Source organism: Salvelinus sp. IW2-2015, linkage group LG3 (assembly GCF_002910315.2).
Source record: "Salvelinus sp. IW2-2015 linkage group LG3, ASM291031v2, whole genome shotgun sequence".
Taxonomy (NCBI): domain Eukaryota; kingdom Metazoa; phylum Chordata; class Actinopteri; order Salmoniformes; family Salmonidae; genus Salvelinus; species Salvelinus sp. IW2-2015.
Window position 1 is genome coordinate 32331727 of NC_036840.1, and position 18542 is coordinate 32350268.

The 18542-nt window shown below is 44.5% G+C and overlaps 3 protein-coding genes across 5 annotated transcripts in view; 2 read left to right on the forward strand and 1 right to left on the reverse strand.

The window, feature by feature from the left end:
• The window catches only part of LOC111955077 (transcription factor p65), a 22442-nt gene extending 18169 nt beyond the window's left edge, over positions 1-4273 (forward strand). Inside the window, exon 11 of one of the 2 annotated variants that reach the window (XM_023975160.2) lies at positions 68-4273. In XM_023975160.2, coding sequence (XP_023830928.1) covers positions 68-843 — 776 coding nt within the window. In that variant the 3' untranslated portion in view covers positions 844-4273. The remainder of the gene's footprint in view (positions 1-67) is intronic. The other variant, XM_023975151.2, reaches the window with a different exon arrangement.
• lg3h11orf68 (linkage group 3 C11orf68 homolog) lies at positions 4014-12995 on the reverse strand. Of its 2 annotated transcripts, none has more exons than XM_023975172.2 (2): positions 12908-12995; positions 4014-5372 (listed from the first exon to the last, which is right to left on the reverse strand). In XM_023975172.2, the coding sequence occupies exon 2, from the start codon at positions 5303-5305 to the stop codon at positions 4541-4543; it is 765 nt and encodes a 254-aa protein (XP_023830940.1). In that variant the 5' UTR covers positions 5306-5372; positions 12908-12995; the 3' UTR covers positions 4014-4540. The 2 variants fall into 2 exon arrangements, with proteins under 2 accessions (XP_023830940.1, XP_023830948.1); XM_023975180.2 differs by lacking the exon at positions 12908-12995 and adding an exon at positions 11775-11965.
• A 65-nt stretch (positions 12996-13060) lies between these two features.
• Positions 13061-18129, forward strand: drap1 (DR1-associated protein 1 (negative cofactor 2 alpha)). The gene is made up of 7 exons (XM_023975191.2): positions 13061-13457; positions 15024-15096; positions 15420-15513; positions 15654-15776; positions 15906-15996; positions 16178-16266; positions 16657-18129. The coding sequence occupies exons 1-7, from the start codon at positions 13416-13418 to the stop codon at positions 16826-16828; spliced, it is 684 nt and encodes a 227-aa protein (XP_023830959.1). The 5' UTR covers positions 13061-13415; the 3' UTR covers positions 16829-18129.
• The last annotated feature ends 413 nt before the right edge of the window (positions 18130-18542 follow it).

Consider the following 18542-nt stretch of genomic DNA (forward strand, 5'->3'; position numbering starts at 1 on the left):
TAAGTTAATTTGTAAATTCAACAGCATTGGGTAGGGGACAGTGGTATTGACTGTTTGCCTCTTGCAGTGAACCCAGTGGCGCCCCCTCGTGCCGCCTCTGTGAAGCCCCAGCCCTACTACAACAGCCCCCAGCCTGGCCAGCTGTTCCAACCCCAGCCCAAAGCAGAGCCCTCCTCCACTCCAGCAGAGACCTGGAAGTTCCTCAACAGCCTGACCTTGGACTCCCAACACAAAGCCACCCCCGTGGCCCGATTCACCACCAACCCCCAGGCATCTGCAGCCACCTCACAGGCCTTCCCCACCGTCAACCTGTCGGACCTCCATGGCTTCACCTTCTCCACCTTCGCTAGTCCCCAGGAGCCAGTGAGTGCAGCCGCTACCCCAGAGCCCACCTCTACCTTTGTCCAGGATTCTCAGTTCAGGGTGGATGGCCCCATGGTGGATGAGGAGCTACCCGAGTTCCCCAGCTTCTCTGAGGTCCACCAGTCAGGGACACTAGATAACATAAACATCGACGACTTCCAGGCTATGCTGGTCCAGAGTGGTCTGGCTGGAGAGGGGCCAGGGAACAGTAGGGTGTCGGTCTCTCAGGCACCCTGCCACTTACCTGCCACCAACCCTGTGGTCAACAACAGCTGTGGCGGCAGCACCTGGATGAACTACCCCAACAGCATCGTGAACCTGCTCCAGAGTGAGGGCATGATCGACAGTTCTCCTGGCAACTCCAACCAGCCGGCCGTCCTCGACGACCTGGACGTCTTCAGCTCCATGGACGAAGACCGTCTCATGTCCATCCTGAACAGTGGCAACCAGGCCGGTTTCGTGTCCGGACATCAGACCTAGAGACCTCTGTGTTTTTACAGATATTTTTACTGCAATACTACTCTTCTGTCCCCTTTGCCTTTTGAGACCCAGCTCCCTTCCAACCAAACTTCCCTTGTACTTGTTATTCTAATGGACTACGAAGAAAATACATTTGGCTGGCTGATCGAGAATCAGATGATGGTGCTGTTTGCTCTCTTCTCTATGTGGATTGTGGACATGTTAATTAGGACAGCTGCAGAACCCTGCCTGTACTCGAACAGAGTGAATATGAGAGAGGGCTACAGGGAACCCCCCGGTAACTGCCAGTTTGTGGGCAATCGCGAGACCCAAGGATTTGTCACTTTTTGTCAACCCCTAAAGATACACCTCCACTGGGTTGTGTATAAACCCAGGCTTGTATCTAGTCTCCAAAGGCAGTGGTGTTCACTCCTGGTCCTTAAGAACTTCACGGTTTTAAATGTGTCTTCTTGAATCATTGTCAAAGTGTGGACTGGATAGTCCAGGGCCCGGTTGCCCGATAGCAATGGAACTTAGGCTGACGAGTGTTGTTAACACGGCATCTTTCCTACAACGCCTGAAGATGTAACTTACAGAGTACAAAAAACATTAAGGACACCTGCTCTTTCCATTACATAGCCCAGGGATATTCAACTCTTACTCTACGAGGTCCAGAGCCTGCTGGATTTCCTGTTCTACCTGATAATAATTGCACACACCTGGTGTCCCAGGTCTAAATCTCTCCCTGGTTAGAGGGGAACAATGAAAAATAAATGCAGTGGCACTGGCTTTGAGGTACAGAGTTGACCAGGTGAAAGCTATGATCCCTTATTGAGGTCACTTGTTAAATCCACTTCAATCAGTGTATGAAAGGGAGGGGACAGGTTAAAGAAGGATTTTTAAGCCTTGAGACATGGATTGTGTATGTGTGTCAATCAGAAGGTGAATGAGCAAGACAAGATTTCAGTGCCTTTGAACGGGGTATGGTAGTAGGTGCCAGACGCACCGGTTTGTGTCAAGAACTGCAACGTGGCTAGGTTTTTCACGCAACAGTTTCCCGTTTGTATCAAGAATGGTTCACCACCCAAATAAAATCCAGCCAACTTGACACAACTGTGCTGTCAAGTTGGAGACGTGCCAGGATCCCTGTGGAACGCTTTCGACACCTTGTAGAGTCCATGCCCCGACAAATTTTCACTCGAAAACCACTGTCTGTATCAAGGCCTTTTGGGATGACACGTGGTTGTTCTCCAAATAAGAATCAAAATGATTGCTCTGTCATCATCTATTATATTGTGCTTGTTTGTGTGCTATATGTTTTGTTGGACTCGAAGAATATCAGAAGATTCCGATTTTTACCAGAAATCGGGTCATAATATTAACCTTGGCTTTCACAGCTTGTCATTGAGAACTTATACATTTGTATGTGAAAGGGAAAATATTTCTCAAAAAGGGAATAATTTTTGCAAGCACAAAATAAGTTCCCAGTTTAGCTACGCAATCTAACAACCAATGAAAATCCTTAAAATTGTTGGTCATCTACTTCATGTGTCAAATTCATTCCACGGAGGGCCGAGTGGCTGTGGGTTTTCGCTCCTCCCATGTACTTGATTGACGAATTAAGGTCACTAATTAGTAAGGAACTCCCCTCACCGGGTTGTCGAGGTCTTAATTGAAATAAAAAAATAAAACTGCAGACACTTGGCCCTCCGTGGAATGACTGACATCCCTGATGTAGATGAGTGAGGCAGATGTCTATGCATTACAACCATTCAATTTTAATTGGAATAGTTTATTACTAGCCTATAGGGTAGGTAGTGTAATATCACCATACTATAAAGCAAGACAAGAATACATTGAAATGACAATGTGCTTAGGCTTTAGATCACGTGTCAAATTCATTCCACAGAGGGCAGTGTCTGCGGGTTTTCGCTCCTTCCTTGTACTTGATTGACAAATTAAGGTCACTAATTAGTAAGGCACTGCACTCACCTGGTTGTCTCGGTCTTAATTTAAAGGAAAAGCCAGCAGCCCTCAATGGAATGAGTGACACCCCTGCCTTAGGTGATGATATGCGCGATATAGTACTCACCTTGGTGACATATCTAAAATGTTATGTACAGTTTTACCATGTTAACACCTAAGTATAACTTGTCACTGTAATTTTCAATACATCTTTGGAACAGGAAGGATATTGTTTATAGATGTCAGGAATGAAGCAGTTGCACTGATATGCTTAGTAAAAAAGATTTGTTAGTTGAGTCGGTATCTCAAATATCATTTCCGCCCGTCAATTATGCTCATTCACAGTGTAGTTTGCTTTAAGGTCAGTGTGATACCATTACATTTTGCAGTATGGTATATGAACTTCGGCTGCAGTTCATTTTACATTAAATAAAACATGTTTAAACCATAACCATAAGTCAATGCTGCCTCACTGAAAACAGACACTTGTATAATATTTTGTACAAGTATATATGCAGACAGAAAATTAGATTAATTTAAACATTTGGGTTTGCTAAGTGATTGTACGTGTTGCCTACTACACTTCCCACTGTCACTCAATACAGTATAAATAATCCCCTTTAAAATTTGCGCCTGAAATTACATACCCAAATCTAACTGCCTGTAGCTCAGGACCTGAAGCAAGGATATGCATATTCTTGATACCATTTGAAAGGAAACACTTTGAAGTATGTGGAAATGTGAACTAGAAGGAGAATAACACAGATCTGGTATAAGTTGGTACAAAATAACGCATTGGTTTTTTATTTGTATTATGGTTTGAAATGCAAGAGAAATGTAATGTATTATTCCAGCCCAGGCACAACTTAGATTTGCCACAAGATGGCAGCAATGTATGTGCAAAGTTGTAGACTGGTCCAATGAACCATTGCATTTCTGTTAAATTTTGTATCAAGACTGCCCTAATGTGCCTAATTGGTTTATTATTAACGGTGCACTCTCCTCAAACAATAGCATGGTATTCTTTCACTGTAATAGCTACTGTAAATTGGACAGTGCAGTTAGATTAACAAGAATTTAAGCTTTCTGCCAATATCAGATATTTCTATGTCCTGGGAAAATCTTGTTACTTACAATCTAATGCTAATCGCATTAGCATACGTTAGCTCAACCGTTTCATGGGGGACCCACCGATCCTGTAGAGGATAACTGACAATACAACAGAGAATGTTTAAAATACATTTATTTGGCAATTGTTGTAATTGATGACATTGAGCACAAAACATATTGAAGCCAAACAATGAAAATGGTAAGACATTTTTATTACAGAAACCTTGACATCTTTGTAAATGTTAAAAGGTACAGAATCACAACAAAACATGCATGTATTCAGTCACTGCATGACCAGTGACAAGCTCTGGTTTCAGAGTTGTGGATGGCAGCTGCACTACCGAATAAGTAAATTAAAGACTTGATTTACAACATTTTTGCTTGTATGTAGACAATATAATCTGAATCTTGAAGCACCTTGCAATGAACTATGGCAAGAAATTATCTGAAATTAATTTCAGCATGATGAACAAGTCTGCTTCGAGACGTATAGGAAGATCTCAGAAATATTAAACCCCATACTTCGGGGAATTAACTGAACCCAAGTCAGAAGTACAGTGCTGTACAATATAGCCTAATTCATGGCGTGTCCAACACTAAGTGCTTGTTTAGCAATAGCAAACTATCCTCCCACACTCCTTTCCTAGGTGACCTCCAGATTGGTGACTTTGTTGACGATGTGGGAACGTCGGGGCACACACTCCAGGTCGTACTTGCTCTCGTAGATTGTGGGGCAGAGATTCCAGCGGTTGTTGCGGTAAATACCCAGGTAAGTGTAAACATCCGGCTTGAAGGACAGCAAGCACTTGACGCCCGTGGCCCGGATGACTGCATCCAGCCTCATCACCTCGTTCTCATCTGTGAAGTCCTTGTTATAGGAACAGATGACATGCTTACGGTCAGACGTGGGGTCGCGCGGGCTCACCTTGGTCTGGAGGATCTTCCCTTCCACGGCTGCTCTGGCCACACACTCCCAGGCATGGTCCACCTTGAAGCCTGAGTCCAGGTGCATCAGCCACTTGCCGGTGAGCACCCTGTGGTTCAGTGCCAGTTCTTTCACAGTCTGGAAGGTGATGGTTCTCCCGCTGGTCAGCAGCCTCTCCCAGCTCGCCTGGAGTCCAGTGATGTCCCCTGTGGCAGGGCAGTGGTCCGGGCCCAACACAGCGATCCACCCCACAGGTCCCTTACCACCCTCCTCGTCCCCAAAGCGCCCCACCTGGGATGGCCTGTTGGTCTCCAGCCAGCCGTCAAACTCAGCTGCAGGCGTTTTGCGAGAGTCAAATATGATCCAGGGGTCCATGTCTGCAGCCATAGACTCTGCTGCATAGCTCTCTGCAGGTAATGGCTCTGTGTTCTCCACCTCTGCCCCCTCCTTTGGAACATCTTCCTCCACCTGAACATCCTCCATGGTGGAATCTCAATAAGGGGTTCCTGGGGTGGGTTCTCAGCAATGGTCAAATGGGTGCACAATTTTCCTGTAGATAAGCATGGATGTTAGTTTGAGTAGGAAAAGTTATAAAACCTTGTTCATGAGAACACTGCCTTTGCACTCATCCCGAACAAGCATACAACAGAGAGCATGGAAAGCCCACAATGAGCTCGTACAATCAAAGATAGAAGCTGTTTTGGCCTAGCTTTGTTAAACAGCTAGCTAGCTCGTTAGCATGGATAAATGTTTAGAACTCTGTATTTACATTTTACTTGCATGAACAGAGCATCTTACAGTATAGTAATGAAATGTTTCTGTACTAAGGTAGCTGGCCAGCTAGCAATGTTTAAGCCTGCTCAAGCCTCCATGATTTCAATGTCGCTAGCAAAACTTTGAAACACTCCGTATACAAAATAGCATGTAGCCTAGCGAACGGTACCTAAGCAAAAAAAATTGTCCTCTCACTGTCAACTGCGTCTATTTTCAACAAACTTAACATGTGTAAATATTTGTATGAACATCATACGATTCAACAACTGCGACAAACTGAACAAGTTCCACAGACATGTGACTAACAGAAATTGAATAATGTGTCCTTGAAGGGAGGGTTAAAATCAAAAGTCAGTATCTGGTGTGGCCACCAGCTGCATGAAGTACTGCAGTGCATCTCCTTACGGACTGCACCAGATTTGCCAGTTCTTGCTGTGAGATGTTACGTGTAACACCTGCACAGGATCGGTACATCCGAACATCACACCTACGGGACAGGTACAGGATGGCAACAAGAACTGCCCGAATTACACCAGGAAAGCACAATCCCTTCATCAGTGCTCAGACTGTCCGCAATAGGCTGAGAGAGAATGGACTGAGGGCTTGTAGGCCTATTGTAAGGCAGGTCCTCATCAGACATCACCGGCAACAACGTCACCTATGGGCAAACCCACCGTCGCTGGACCAGACAGGACTGGCAAAAAGTGCTCTTCACTGATGAGTCGTGGTTCTCTCACCAGGGGTGATGGTCAGATTCGCGTTTATCGTCAAAGAAATTAGTGTTCCACCGAGGCCTGTACTCTGGAGCGGGATCAATTTGGAGGTGGAGGGTTCGTCATGGTCTGGGGCGGTGTGTCACAGCATCATCAGAATGAGTATGTTGTCATTGCAGGCAATCTCAACGCTGTGCGTTACAGGGAAGACATCATCCTCCCTCATGTGGTACCCTTCCTGCATGCTCATCCTGACATGACCCTCCAGCATGACAATGCAACCTGCCGTAATGCTTGTTCTGTGCGTGATTTCCTTCAAGACAGGAATGTCACTGTTCTGCCATGGCCAGCGAAGAGCCCGGATCTAAATCCCATTGAGCACGTCTGGGATCGTTGGAACGGAGGGTGAAGGCTAGGGCCATCCCCCCAGAAATGTCCGGGAACTTGCAGGTGCCTTGGTGGAAGAGTGGGGTAACATCTCACAGCAAGAACTGGCAAATCTGGTGCAGTCATGAGGAGGAGATGCACTGCAGTGCTTAATGCAGCTGGTGGTCACACCAGATACTGAGTTACTTTTGATTTTGAACTCCCATTTGTTCAAGGACACATTATTCCATTTCTGTTAGTCACATGTCTGTGGAACTTGTTCAGTTTATGTCGCAGTTGTTGAATCTTATGGTCATGCAAATATTTATCCAGGTTAAGTAATGAAAATAAATGCAGTTGACAGTGAGGACTTTTTTGTTGTTGTTGCTGAGTTTAAAAACATCTACATTTAAATAGTATTAATATTAATTCCCATATATTCCCACGTAAAGTTTCCACCTCTGAATATTCCCCAAAATGTGCAACCCTAGTTGCTGCCCAGCTATTTTCAAATCAAATCAAAGTTTATTTGTCACGTGCCCCCGAATACAACAGGTGTAGTGTAGGTAGACCTTACTTACAAGCTCTAACCAATAGTGCAAAAAAGGTATTAGGTGAACAATAGTTAAGTAAAGAAATAAAACAGTAAAAAGACAGGCTATATACAGTAGCGAGGCTATAAAAGTTGCGAGGCTACATACAGACACCGGTGTATGTACATGTAGATATGGTTAAAGTGACTATGCATATATGATGTACAGAGAGTAGCAGTAGTGTAAGAGAGGGGTTTGCGGGTGGAGGGACACAATGCAGATAGCCCGGTTAGCCAATGTGCGGGAGCACTGGTTGGTCGGCCCAATTGAGATAGTATTTACATGAATGTATAGTTAAAGTGACTATGCACATATGATAAACAGAGAGTAGCAGCAGTGTAAAAAGAGGGGTTGGGGGGGCACACAATGCAAATAGTCCGGGTAGCCATTTGATTACCTGTTCAGGAGTCTTATGGCTTGGGGGTAAAAACGGTTGAGAAGCCTTTTTTGTCCTAGACTTGGCACTCTGGTACCGCTTGCCATGCGGTAGTAGAGAGAACAGTCTATTTTATTTATTTTACCGTTATTTTACCAGGTAAGTTGACTGAGAACACGTTCTCATTTGCAGCAACGACCTGGGGAATAGTTACAGGGGAGAGGAGGGGGATGAATGAGCCAATTGTAAACTGGGGATTATTAGGTGACCGTGATGGTTGAGGGCTATGACTGGGGTGGCTGGGGTTTTTGACAATTTTTAGGTCCTGGATGGCAGGCAGCTTAGCCTCAGTGATGTACTGGGCCATACGCACTACCCTCTGTAGTGCCTTGCGGTCAGAGGCCGAGCAATTGCCGTACCAGGCAGTGATGCAACCATTCAGGATGCTCTCAATGTTGCAGCTGTAGAACCTTTTGAGGATCTCAGGACCCATGCCAAATCTTTTTAGTTTCCCGAGGGGGGAATAGGCTTTGTCGTGCCCTCTTCACGACTGTCTTGGTGTGTTAGGACCATTCTAGTTTGTTGTTGATGTGGACACCAAGGAACTTAAAGCTCTCAACCTGCTCCACTACAGCCCCATCGATGAGAATGGGTGCATGCTCGGTCCTCCTTTTCCTGTAGTCCACAATCATCTCCTTAGTCTTGGTTACGTTGAGGGAGAGGTTGTTATTCTGGCACCACCCGGCCAGGTCTCTGACCTCCTCCCTATAAGCTGCCTCGTCGTTGTCGGTGATCAGGCCTACTACCACTGTTGTGTCATCTGCAAACTTGATGGTGTTGGAGTCGTGCCTGGCCATGCAGTCGTGGGTGAAAAGGGAGTACAGGAGGGGACTGAGCACGCACCCCTGGGGAGCTCCAGTGTTGAGGATCAGTGAGGCAGATGTGTTGCTACCTACCCTCACCACCTGGGGGCGGCCCGTCAGGAAGTCCAGGATCCAGTTGCAGAGGGAGGTGTTTAGTCCCAGGATCCCTAGCTTAATGATGAGCTTTGAGGGTACTATGGTGTTGAACGCTGAGCTGTAGTCAATGAATAGCATTCTCACATAAGTGTACATTTTGTCCAGATGGGAAAGGGCAGTGTGGAGTGCAATAGAGATTGCATCATCTGTGGATCTGTTTGGGTGGTATGCAAATTGGAGTGGGTCTAGGGTTTCTGGGATAGTCGTGTTGATGTGAGCCATTACCAACCTTTCAAAGCACTTCATGGCTACGGACATGAGTGCTACGGGTCTGTAGTCATTTAGGCAGGTTGCCTTTGTGTTCTTGAGCACAGGGACTATGGTGGTCTGCTTGAAACATGTTGGAATTACAGACTCAATCAGGGACATGTTGAAAATGTCAGTGAAGACACCTGCCAGTTGGTAAGCACATGCCCGGAGCACACGTCCTAGTACTCCGTCTGGCTCCGCAGCCTTGTGTATGTTGACCTGTTTAAAGGTCTTTCTCACGTCGGCTACAGAGAGCATGATCACACAGTCGTCCGATCAGATCTCTCCAGAGATGTTCGATCGGGTTCAAGTCCGGGCTCTGGCTGGGCCACTCAAGGACATTCAGAGACTTGTCCCGAAGCCACTCCTGCATTGTCTTGGCTGTGTGCTTAGAGTTGTTGTCCTGTTGGAAGGTGAACCTTCACCCCAGTCTGAGGCCCTGAGCGTTCTGGAGCAGGTTTTCATCAAGGATCTCTCTTGTACTTTATGTTAATCCTTCCCTCGATCCTGACTAGTCTCCCAGTCCATGCCGCTGAAAATAACATCCCCACAACATGATGCTGCCACCACCATGCTTCACCGTAGGGATGGTGCCAAGTTTCCTCCAGAAGTGATACTTGGCATTCATGCCGAAGAGTTCAATCTTGGTTTCATCAGACCAGAGAATCTTATTTCTCATGGTCTGAGAGGCTTAAGGTGCCTTTTTGCGAACTCCAAGCAGGCTGTCATGTGCCTTTTACTGAGGAGTGGCTTCCGTCTGGACACTCTACCATAAAGGCCCGATTGGTGGAATSCTGCAGCGATAGTTGTACTTCTGGAAGTTTCTCCCATCTCCACAGAGGAACTCTAGAGCTCTAACAGAGTGACCATCGTATTCTTGGTCACCTCTCTGATCAAGGCCATTCTCCCCCGATTGCTCAGTTTGGCCAGGCGGCCAGCTCTAGGAAGTGTCTTGGTGGTTCCAAATTTCTTCCATTTAAGAATGATGGAGGCCACTGCGTTCTTAGAGACCTTCAATACTGCAGAAATGTTGGTACCCTTCTCCAGATCTGTGCCTCGACACATTCCTGTCTCGGAGCTCTACGGACAATTCCTTCGACATCATGGCTTGGTTTTTGCTTTGACATGCACTGTCAGCTGTGGGATCTTATATAGACAGGTGTGCACCTTTCCAAATCATGTCCAATCAATTGAATTGACCACAGACGAACTCCAATCAAGTTGTAGAAACATCTCAAGGATGATCAATGGAAACAGGATGCGCCTGAGCTAAATTTCAAGTCTCATAGCAAAGGGTCTGAATACTTATGTAAACAAGGTATCGTTTTTTTTTATTTTTTATAAATACATTTGCAAACATTTCTAAAAACCTGTTTCACTTTGTCATTATGGGGTATTGTGTGTAGATTGCTGAGGAAATTGTTTTATTTAATACATTTTACAAGGCCGTAACGTAACAAAATGTGGAAAAAGTCAAGGGGTCTGAATACTTTCTAAAGGGACAGTATATACTGAAACCCTCAGTGTAATAGTTCTGAGATGTACGTTTCCAGTGGAAACTAGGAGTTAGTGTTAACTGTAAGTACAACACAACTAATAACCCCAGCTACACACTGTGCAACACGGCAGTGTAATAGCTGAAAAGTGAGTTTCCAAGGGAAACTAGGATAGTCACTGGAAACTAGCAGTTACTGTATGTAACCTACTGTAAGTAGTGCAACAGAAAAACTATAGTAAACCCAGCTACACACTGTGTAGAAAAACTCAGGTAGTTATCAGTTTCCAATTAAGGGATATTTAGTCTGTACTGTAAATTAGTGCAAAAGAACTATAGTAAAAACAACTACACACTGAAACCCTTAGTGCAATAGTGCGGAGATGTGAGTTTCCAAGGGAAACTGATTACTGTAAAACAGTAACAAAAACTATCACAACCCAGCAACTACGTTAAAGAAAACCCCAGTGTAATCTCACTATGGCCGGGCTAACAAATACTGGAAAATGAAGCCAAAAGTAATATTACTGTGTCTATAGTAAACACTTTACGATAGTTTAGAATGGGACATACAGTATCATACTAAGCCTCATTATCTGAAGGCGAGCTGAACGGCTTTTCGTTGTGGAAAACTGAAGCCAACAGTGTGAACTGCCTGACCATAAAGGGGTAGGGCATTCTACCTCAAACACGTTTATAGCTTATTTCTTGCTTTATACGTGGGGGTGCTGGTTGGCAGGACTTCAGGAAAGTGTGTTTATAACTGTGCTTAGTCCTGCAATGGTCACCTCTCGTTTAGCTAGCTACTTTGCATAGCTCGTTCACCGTGGAACACACAAGAGTCTAGGCAACATGGCTGCGCCAGGTGAGAGATGAAACGTGGTGCACCTCACATCACCTAGTTCACTCAGGGGAGCACTGCAAGCCCACCAGAGCGAAACAAACAGTCTCCCGATTTTGCGGGGAAGGCACGGTCCCCAAAGCCGAAGGCTATTATCTGGAGGGTTCCGGGGACAGACAAGTCACAGACAACTAAGAAACACCCTCAGCGCCGCAATACTGGTAGACCAAACCGAGTATCGCCCAGGTCGGTACACTGTCACAAGTAATAAAAACAAGGACAAAACCCAAACTAGATGGCACAAGCCATTCCGAGTGGGGGGGACAGCAGAGCACCCTGATGGAGAGGGTAGCTAGGTAGCTGGTCCAAGATATTGAATAGCTGCGGGTATACTTCCGCGCTTTTACACTAAGAGATCTTACCATGCGAATCCTCTGGAATGAGCCAACAAAAGGAAGGTCAGCCGCAGTACTACCTGGTACTAATCTGAAATTTCAAATGCGTAAAAGACAAACCCTCCACTTACCCTTGCGGGAATCCTAGCTGCAATCTTTTCCACCGGTCCAAACAATTAGCCAAGCAAGGGAGTTTGGCCCCTCAGCACTCGTTTGTGATAGTGTAAGATTCTGTTCATTCCAGAGCCTAAAACGCCCCATAATTCAATTCAAAGATCAAGTCAGCCAAAACTTAAAACCAACATCAAGTCACCATACAATTGTAGGTAAAAACGAATCTAAAAGTTCAAAATTGTGCTAATAATGCACGACAGCACAAACACGTAATGACGTTTTTGTTTGTTTAGCTTTTGGAAATGCTAGCTAGCCATACAACTTTCCCTGACATCACACATTGTAATTCTCGATTTACCCGATATCGTCGGATGGCTAGTATTCGATGTCTGCGGATGGTTTGTCATCTAGCCATGACATGAAATGCAATCAAAATTGACCGAGCGCATATAAAAGCACACACAGCTACTGGTGGTTCCATGATGAATGAAAACACATCCGTGGGACTAACTTTAGGCCAAGGTCGACCATTTAAAATTAATTCCTTCCGCCAGCGCACCTTGCCCTGCAAGTGTCAACGCATCATCATACCTCATGATATGTCATCAGAAGTGTCCACTTAATTTGAGGGCTGACGGGRAAGGTGTGTGTTGTGTTTGGAAAGCAGCCAGTTGTTGTCTTTTAGGTGTTTGGACTGAAGCATCTTACTCGGAATGTATCCTGCCGCGCGAAATAATACCATACTGGAGTGATCCAATATAGTGCTACATAACACACATGAGTCTAGACAAGATAACTGCGTTTCGTGACACCTAGTTCATTCTCAGGGAGAACTGCAAGCCCGCCGAAATGAAACGTATAGTCTCCGGATCTTTGGGGTAGGCGCGGTCCCCGAACCCGGCGGCTATGACCAGGAGGGTTCTGGTGGACAAACTACTAACACAAACCCTCAGCACCACAATACTGGATATACCAAACCGAGTATCGCCCAGGTTAGTAATAGACGAAAACCAAACGASATAGCACAAACTAAACCGAGTGGGGGGACAGCAGAGCACCTTGATGGAGAGGCTAGCTAGCTAGCTGCTCCAAGCTATTGAAAAGCTGCGGGTATCACTTATGCGCTTATACACTAACATAGAGCTCTTACCAAACGAATCCTCGCTGGAATGAGCCGAGAAAATGAAGAGATGGAAGTAGTGCGCCGACAGTTATTTAAGGGTGTCAGCCGCAGCACTACCCGGTACACCAGACTAATCTGAAATTCTTACTTGGGGTGTATCATGCCGCATGGAAGGAGTGATCCAATATAGTGCCACATTACATTTGTATCATGCACTTTTAGCTTTTTGTCACGTATAGCTTGCAATGTTGCATTTTACCTCAACACGGGAGTCCTTTGATAATAATCAATCTGTGTTTGTTTATTATTTCAAAACCGCGTGCTGTCTATTTGACCAGACCAGACCAGACAGTGTGCAGGCTTAGGCGAGAACCCTACGGAACGTGAGACCCTGCGGAACATCTCGAGAAGACGACGTTGCTACGTGCTAGGCTAGCTAGGAGCTAACGATAGGTACCCACTTAGGTGCGTGTTGGAGGGACATATAACACACCATTGAAGATTGTTTTAAGTTAACTAGCACGGTTACTCAATAATGCCCAGCAAAAAGAAGAAATATAACGCCAGATTCCCTCCGGTAAGTTGATACTTTGCTTGCTAATCAGTTAGCTAACGGTAATGATCTAGTTAAATATGAGCTGGGACTACCAACGCGTTTGCTAAGTAGCTTGTAAACGTTAGCTAAAACAGTGCACCCATGAATGGGATTTGGGCTTGGTTGCTAGCTAGTTTGCAATACAAGAAGACTAACTAACTAGTTACTTAGTAGCTAGCTAGCTAGAGCTGTATCGTTCGATATGTTATCTAGCTAATGTGGTAACGAGTTAGCCAGCCACTATTTAGGGGAGGGTGGCCATTAAAAATGCATTGCTGTCTAGCGTGGTCATTGTTATTTGCAAGCTTGCCATCTGTGCTGAGAGACCTGGATTAATTATTGACCAAAATCATTATGACCATGTTAGGTAGGGATTTGCATCAAAATAAGTGACACATCTAGTATGGAAAATAAGAGGATGTTGCTTGCTAGTATAATGGCTACGTGGTCAGCAAACCAGTCCCCCTATGAATGTCATGATACCTGCTGCCGCTACTCACTCAATCAATGAACATTTATTAATAAAGCCCATTTTACATCAGCCAGACAGTTGTAACAAAGTACTTCTACAGAAACTGAGCCTAAAACCCCAGAGGGCAAGCAATGCAGTTTTAGAATCACGGTGGCTAAGAAACAATCCCTAGAAAGGTTGGAACCTAGAGAGAAACCTAGCTCTGGGGGTTGGTCATTCTTCTTCTGGCTGTGCCAGGTAGAGATGATACAAGTAAATGGCCACTAATGCCAGATTGTTCTTCAAGATGTTCAAACGTTCATAGATGACCAACAGGGTCAAATAATAATCACAGGTCAGCACCTCAGGAGTAAATGTCAGTTGGCTTTTTCATAGCTCAGCATTCAGAGGTCGAGGCAGCAGGTGCAGTAGAGGGAGTGAGGTAGCTAGATGGCTTTGTAGATTTCCTCCTCCCTGTCTTGAGATGTGAGATGAGCCAAAACAGACRGGGCTGAAACCAAGTAGGTGCATGGTGGTCTCTAGCTAGGTGAACTTGGTAGGAGAATAACAGGTACAGCTTCAAAAGAAATAGGCCTGTAGATTATATAATCGTCACCATAACAAACAACTAGCTCCCAGTTCAAGTGTGGTATTATTAGCTACCTATCTAGATCGTCATCATGTTACGCTCTGCTTGACTTCTGCTCATTACCTAAATCCTCAGGTGTTTTAGATAGGCCAGCATTTCGCAAACTCGGCCCTTGGGACCCCAAGGGGTGCATGTTTTGGTTTTTGCCCTAACTCTACACAGCTAATTCAAATGATCAAAGCTTGATGATTAGTTGATTATTTGAATTGGCTGTGTAGTGCTAGGGCAAAAACCAAAACGTGCACAGAGTTTGGGAAACCCTGGGTTAGGTCTATGCGTTGCACATTCAGCCATTGCTGTCTGTAGCCTAGTTTTCTTGTCATCTAACCGCGGTCAGTGTGCTGTTCATGTGTGGTTCAATTAGTACAGTCCGCAATCATGCAAATGCTTAATAGCAGTAGAATCTTTAAAGCACTCTTTCACTGACGTTTTCCCATTCCTATTACAGGCCAGGATTAAGAAGATTATGCAGACTGATGAAGAGATAGGCAAAGTGGCTGCCGCAGTTCCTGTCATCATATGTATCCTTATCAGGCCTGAGAACTTCACCTGGCTGTATTTCATTGCAAGTTTCAAGTACTGCATTTCAAAACGTGTTTATTTGCCAATGACAATATGGAGATTTAGCTTACAGGGTAATTGTTTGTGATTGTGTTGTGCAGTTTGAATGAAATTAATTTGATCCACTGTTTTGAGGGTTTGTTGGCCTAGTAACAGTCTAGTGTTTACTCTTGAGTAGTTGTGAAATATCTAACTGTAATTGAGTTATTGAAGACAAGAAAACATGGCTGCCTGGTCCTGTCGGCTAGTGGCTACTTTTCCCTTTTCTTAATTCAACCACCAGCACGAGCTCTGGAGCTGTTCCTGGAGTCTCTCCTGACGAAAGCCTGTCAAGTCACCCAGTCCCGGAACGCAAAAACAATGACGACGTCACACTTGTAAGTAATTTATTCAGTTATCAGTGTTGGTCACAAAAGTTGGTAGGACTACAGACTGTAATGGTCAGCATTCTTGCCTATCAGTGCTTTTGGATCTCTGGGAAAGTAATGTTTTCAACAATGTGTGTGTCTGTGTGCAGAAAACAGTGCATTGAGCTGGAGCAGCAGTTTGACTTCCTGAAGGACCTGGTAGCAGCAGTGCCAGACATGCAGGGCGAGGGAGAGGAGAACCACGCAGAGGGGGGGGAAAAAGGTGCACGCAGGTAACGGACACTGAATGATACCCCACTGTTGACTTGGATAGATACGACTGATTGCCCCCTAAAGATTTGTTCAATGGAAAATGTGAATTATGAAATCTTAACTTTGTGTTCTTACTTGGTGTCCTGCAGAGGTCGAAAGCCAGGGTCAGGCCGCAAGAACGGAGGAGCCCGCTCCAAGGGCAAAGACAAGAAGCTATCAGACACAGAGTCGGAGCAAGAGGTTGGTGTTGACCTTTAATTTGGCAGTCACTAAACACAACCTTACCTTCGGTAAAAGTAACCTTGTATTGGGGGAAATGTTAGTTAGTTTGGCTAGGTGGCCAATTTAAGTTATATCAGGTGTGATGGGGAAGAGTGTGGATTTCAGAAGCTTATTTAGCTTTTTGTTGACATGGTAACAGGATGACTCTGAGGACAGCGAGACAGATGGGGATGAGGAGGACGGTTCTCAGTCAAGCACAAACCTGCAGCCACAATCCCGATTCCACAGGTAAACACGCACTGCCTGCCACTCCAGTATCCCTGTAAATTGTGATTATGGTTTTGGGACTGACCCTGTATATAGCTTACTTACTTTCTCGTGTTGTTATTATTTCTATTTTACTTGTTTTTGTGCTACTGATATTGATTAAAAGTTTACTGTGTTGTTGGGAAAGAGCAAGCAAAAAAGCCATTTCACTGTATTAGTGCACACAACAATAAAAACTTGAAATACACACACACTGAAGTGAAGCAGATATTTGCTTTTCTGGGTGGTGTCCAGTAGAGCAAAAATCTGTTGATAATTGGACAAGTTCAATGATTACTTCTCAATTACAAAACGTTTCAACAATGTTGTCCACGTCCAGAACATGACTCTTCTCTCTGTTGTGTGACACAGCCCAGACACCATACCACCTCAGTACCTCCACATGGGCACCGCACAAGGGGGCCTGGCCATGCCCCTGGGCTCCTTTGCCCCCCACCCCTCGCTGATGGGCACGGCACCCCCGCCTCCCCCCTCCATGCCGCACAAAGATGAAGACGATGATGACGAAGACTATGACTCTTAGCTCCCCCCGCTCTTTTACCTTTCATTTTCTCATAAGTTGTTCTCTTGTTTGGCTGCATTGACAAAGAGGTGGGTCTGGGAAAACTCACATGCAGCTCATTGTTCAGGAAAAGTCTACAACTGTCAGTAAGGCTCGTAGACATGACAGCCGCCACCGCTGAAGACGAGAGTAATCGGTTGTATATTATGTTTTAATTATAATTTTTTTCTTATTTTATTGTGGAGAAAATTTGAACCCGGTTGTTTTTTTAAGACAGGTGGTCGTTCTATTTGGACTACAAAAAAAAACAGTTGATGCGTCAAAGGCTCTGGCCTAGCCCAAGGACAGGTTTGATTATTAAGTCCCATTGTAGTTTGCACTTTGGTTATTCTCTCTGTGTTTTCTGTTTACGACATTGGTGTTCAAAGAACATATCACTCCATTTCTGCTCAAGTTCGGTTGAGATCCACAAACTAACACCTGCGCAGCCTAACATAGCCTCATAGAATACTGTACACACATAGACAGCTACTTGATGATTTCAGAGCAGCAGTAAGTAATGTTTTAAAAGTGATCAGCACTTACCTATAGGAAAAGGACATGAGATTATTGTCTGTGAGGATTATCATGAATTTGGCAGAGTGGCAGGTCATTCTCGCCAACTAGTTTGATTGTTAGGCTACATAGGCCCTCAACAAATGGGGAGGTGTATTTTACGAAAGGTTATGAATTCTTGTCAATGCATTTTTTTCCCTTTTTAATTCAACTTTTTATGATAATTTATCCTCATGAAGACCTTGACCGTTAGCTTACTTCAACCATATTCAAATGTAATTATGCTAATGTTTACAACTCCAATTGGATGATCTTGTTTGTTCATTTGAAATTTGGGTGACAAGTCACTACTTTGGAGGTATGACATGAAATATGTTGTCTTGTACCACCCACCCCCCCCCCCCACAAAACCATCTCTTGAAGACAAAAGTGTCTGTGCTGGCTATTCTTATCTGAAAGATACTGTGACGCTCCTGAAGCATAACTTTGTTTTTAAAGTTGTTAAACCCCTCCCCTTCCTCCTCACCTATAATTTGTTTTCAAGAAGGTATCGTACCCTCCTCCCCCCCCACTTGGAATAAAATTTGCCTTTGTATTACGTGTTGTTCTTTCTCTCTTTTTAGATTGTTTTAATGTCTGTGTCTGTCTTGATATGAAATGTTTAAAGGTAGGCAGTTAAACGTGACGCTGTATGTAAACTTTAACATTCTTTTTATTTTGTATGGGTGAAATAAAGTTCAGATTTCAATAAAACACTGCTCATTTTTTTCAATTGTTTTATTTTTGTTTTACGTAACTGCATGAGATGTTTTACCAAACAATTCTGTGACATTTCAAACCGTGATGCCATAAGCTATTTGCTATTGAGTCCATTGAAACTGGCAATGAACTTAATTCCATTGGCACATAAGCAAAACGTTGCACACAGCTTCACCGTAGTGTAAAATGTCCTTTGTGTTCAACCCCACCCTGCTACCCACATTCTTTTGGCTTCACATTCCTATATGGAAAATCTATATTTCTCTAAACAGCCTTCATGTCTCCAAAGACTTCCYGAGGGGTGTGCCCGACTCTCAGGCATGGATAAAAGAAATGGCCAAGCCGACCATGCATTAGTTGTCAGTACTCCTATGAAGTGTATAAACTTTTAAACAATGGCTGTTTGTCACCATAGCTGATG

Bases quoted from the DNA above. Each gene is read 5' to 3' on its own strand.
- lg3h11orf68 (XM_023975172.2), bottom strand. From the start codon at position 5,305: ATGGAGGATGTTCAGGTGGAGGAAGATGTTCCAAAGGAGGGGGCAGAG.
- drap1 (XM_023975191.2), top strand. From the start codon at position 13,416: ATGCCCAGCAAAAAGAAGAAATATAACGCCAGATTCCCTCCG. The intron at 15,097-15,419 runs GTATCCTTATCA...TTCAACCACCAG, and splicing joins CGCAGTTCCTGTCATCATAT to CACGAGCTCTGGAGCTGTTC. The intron at 16,267-16,656 runs GTAAACACGCAC...TGTGTGACACAG, and splicing joins CCACAATCCCGATTCCACAG to CCCAGACACCATACCACCTC.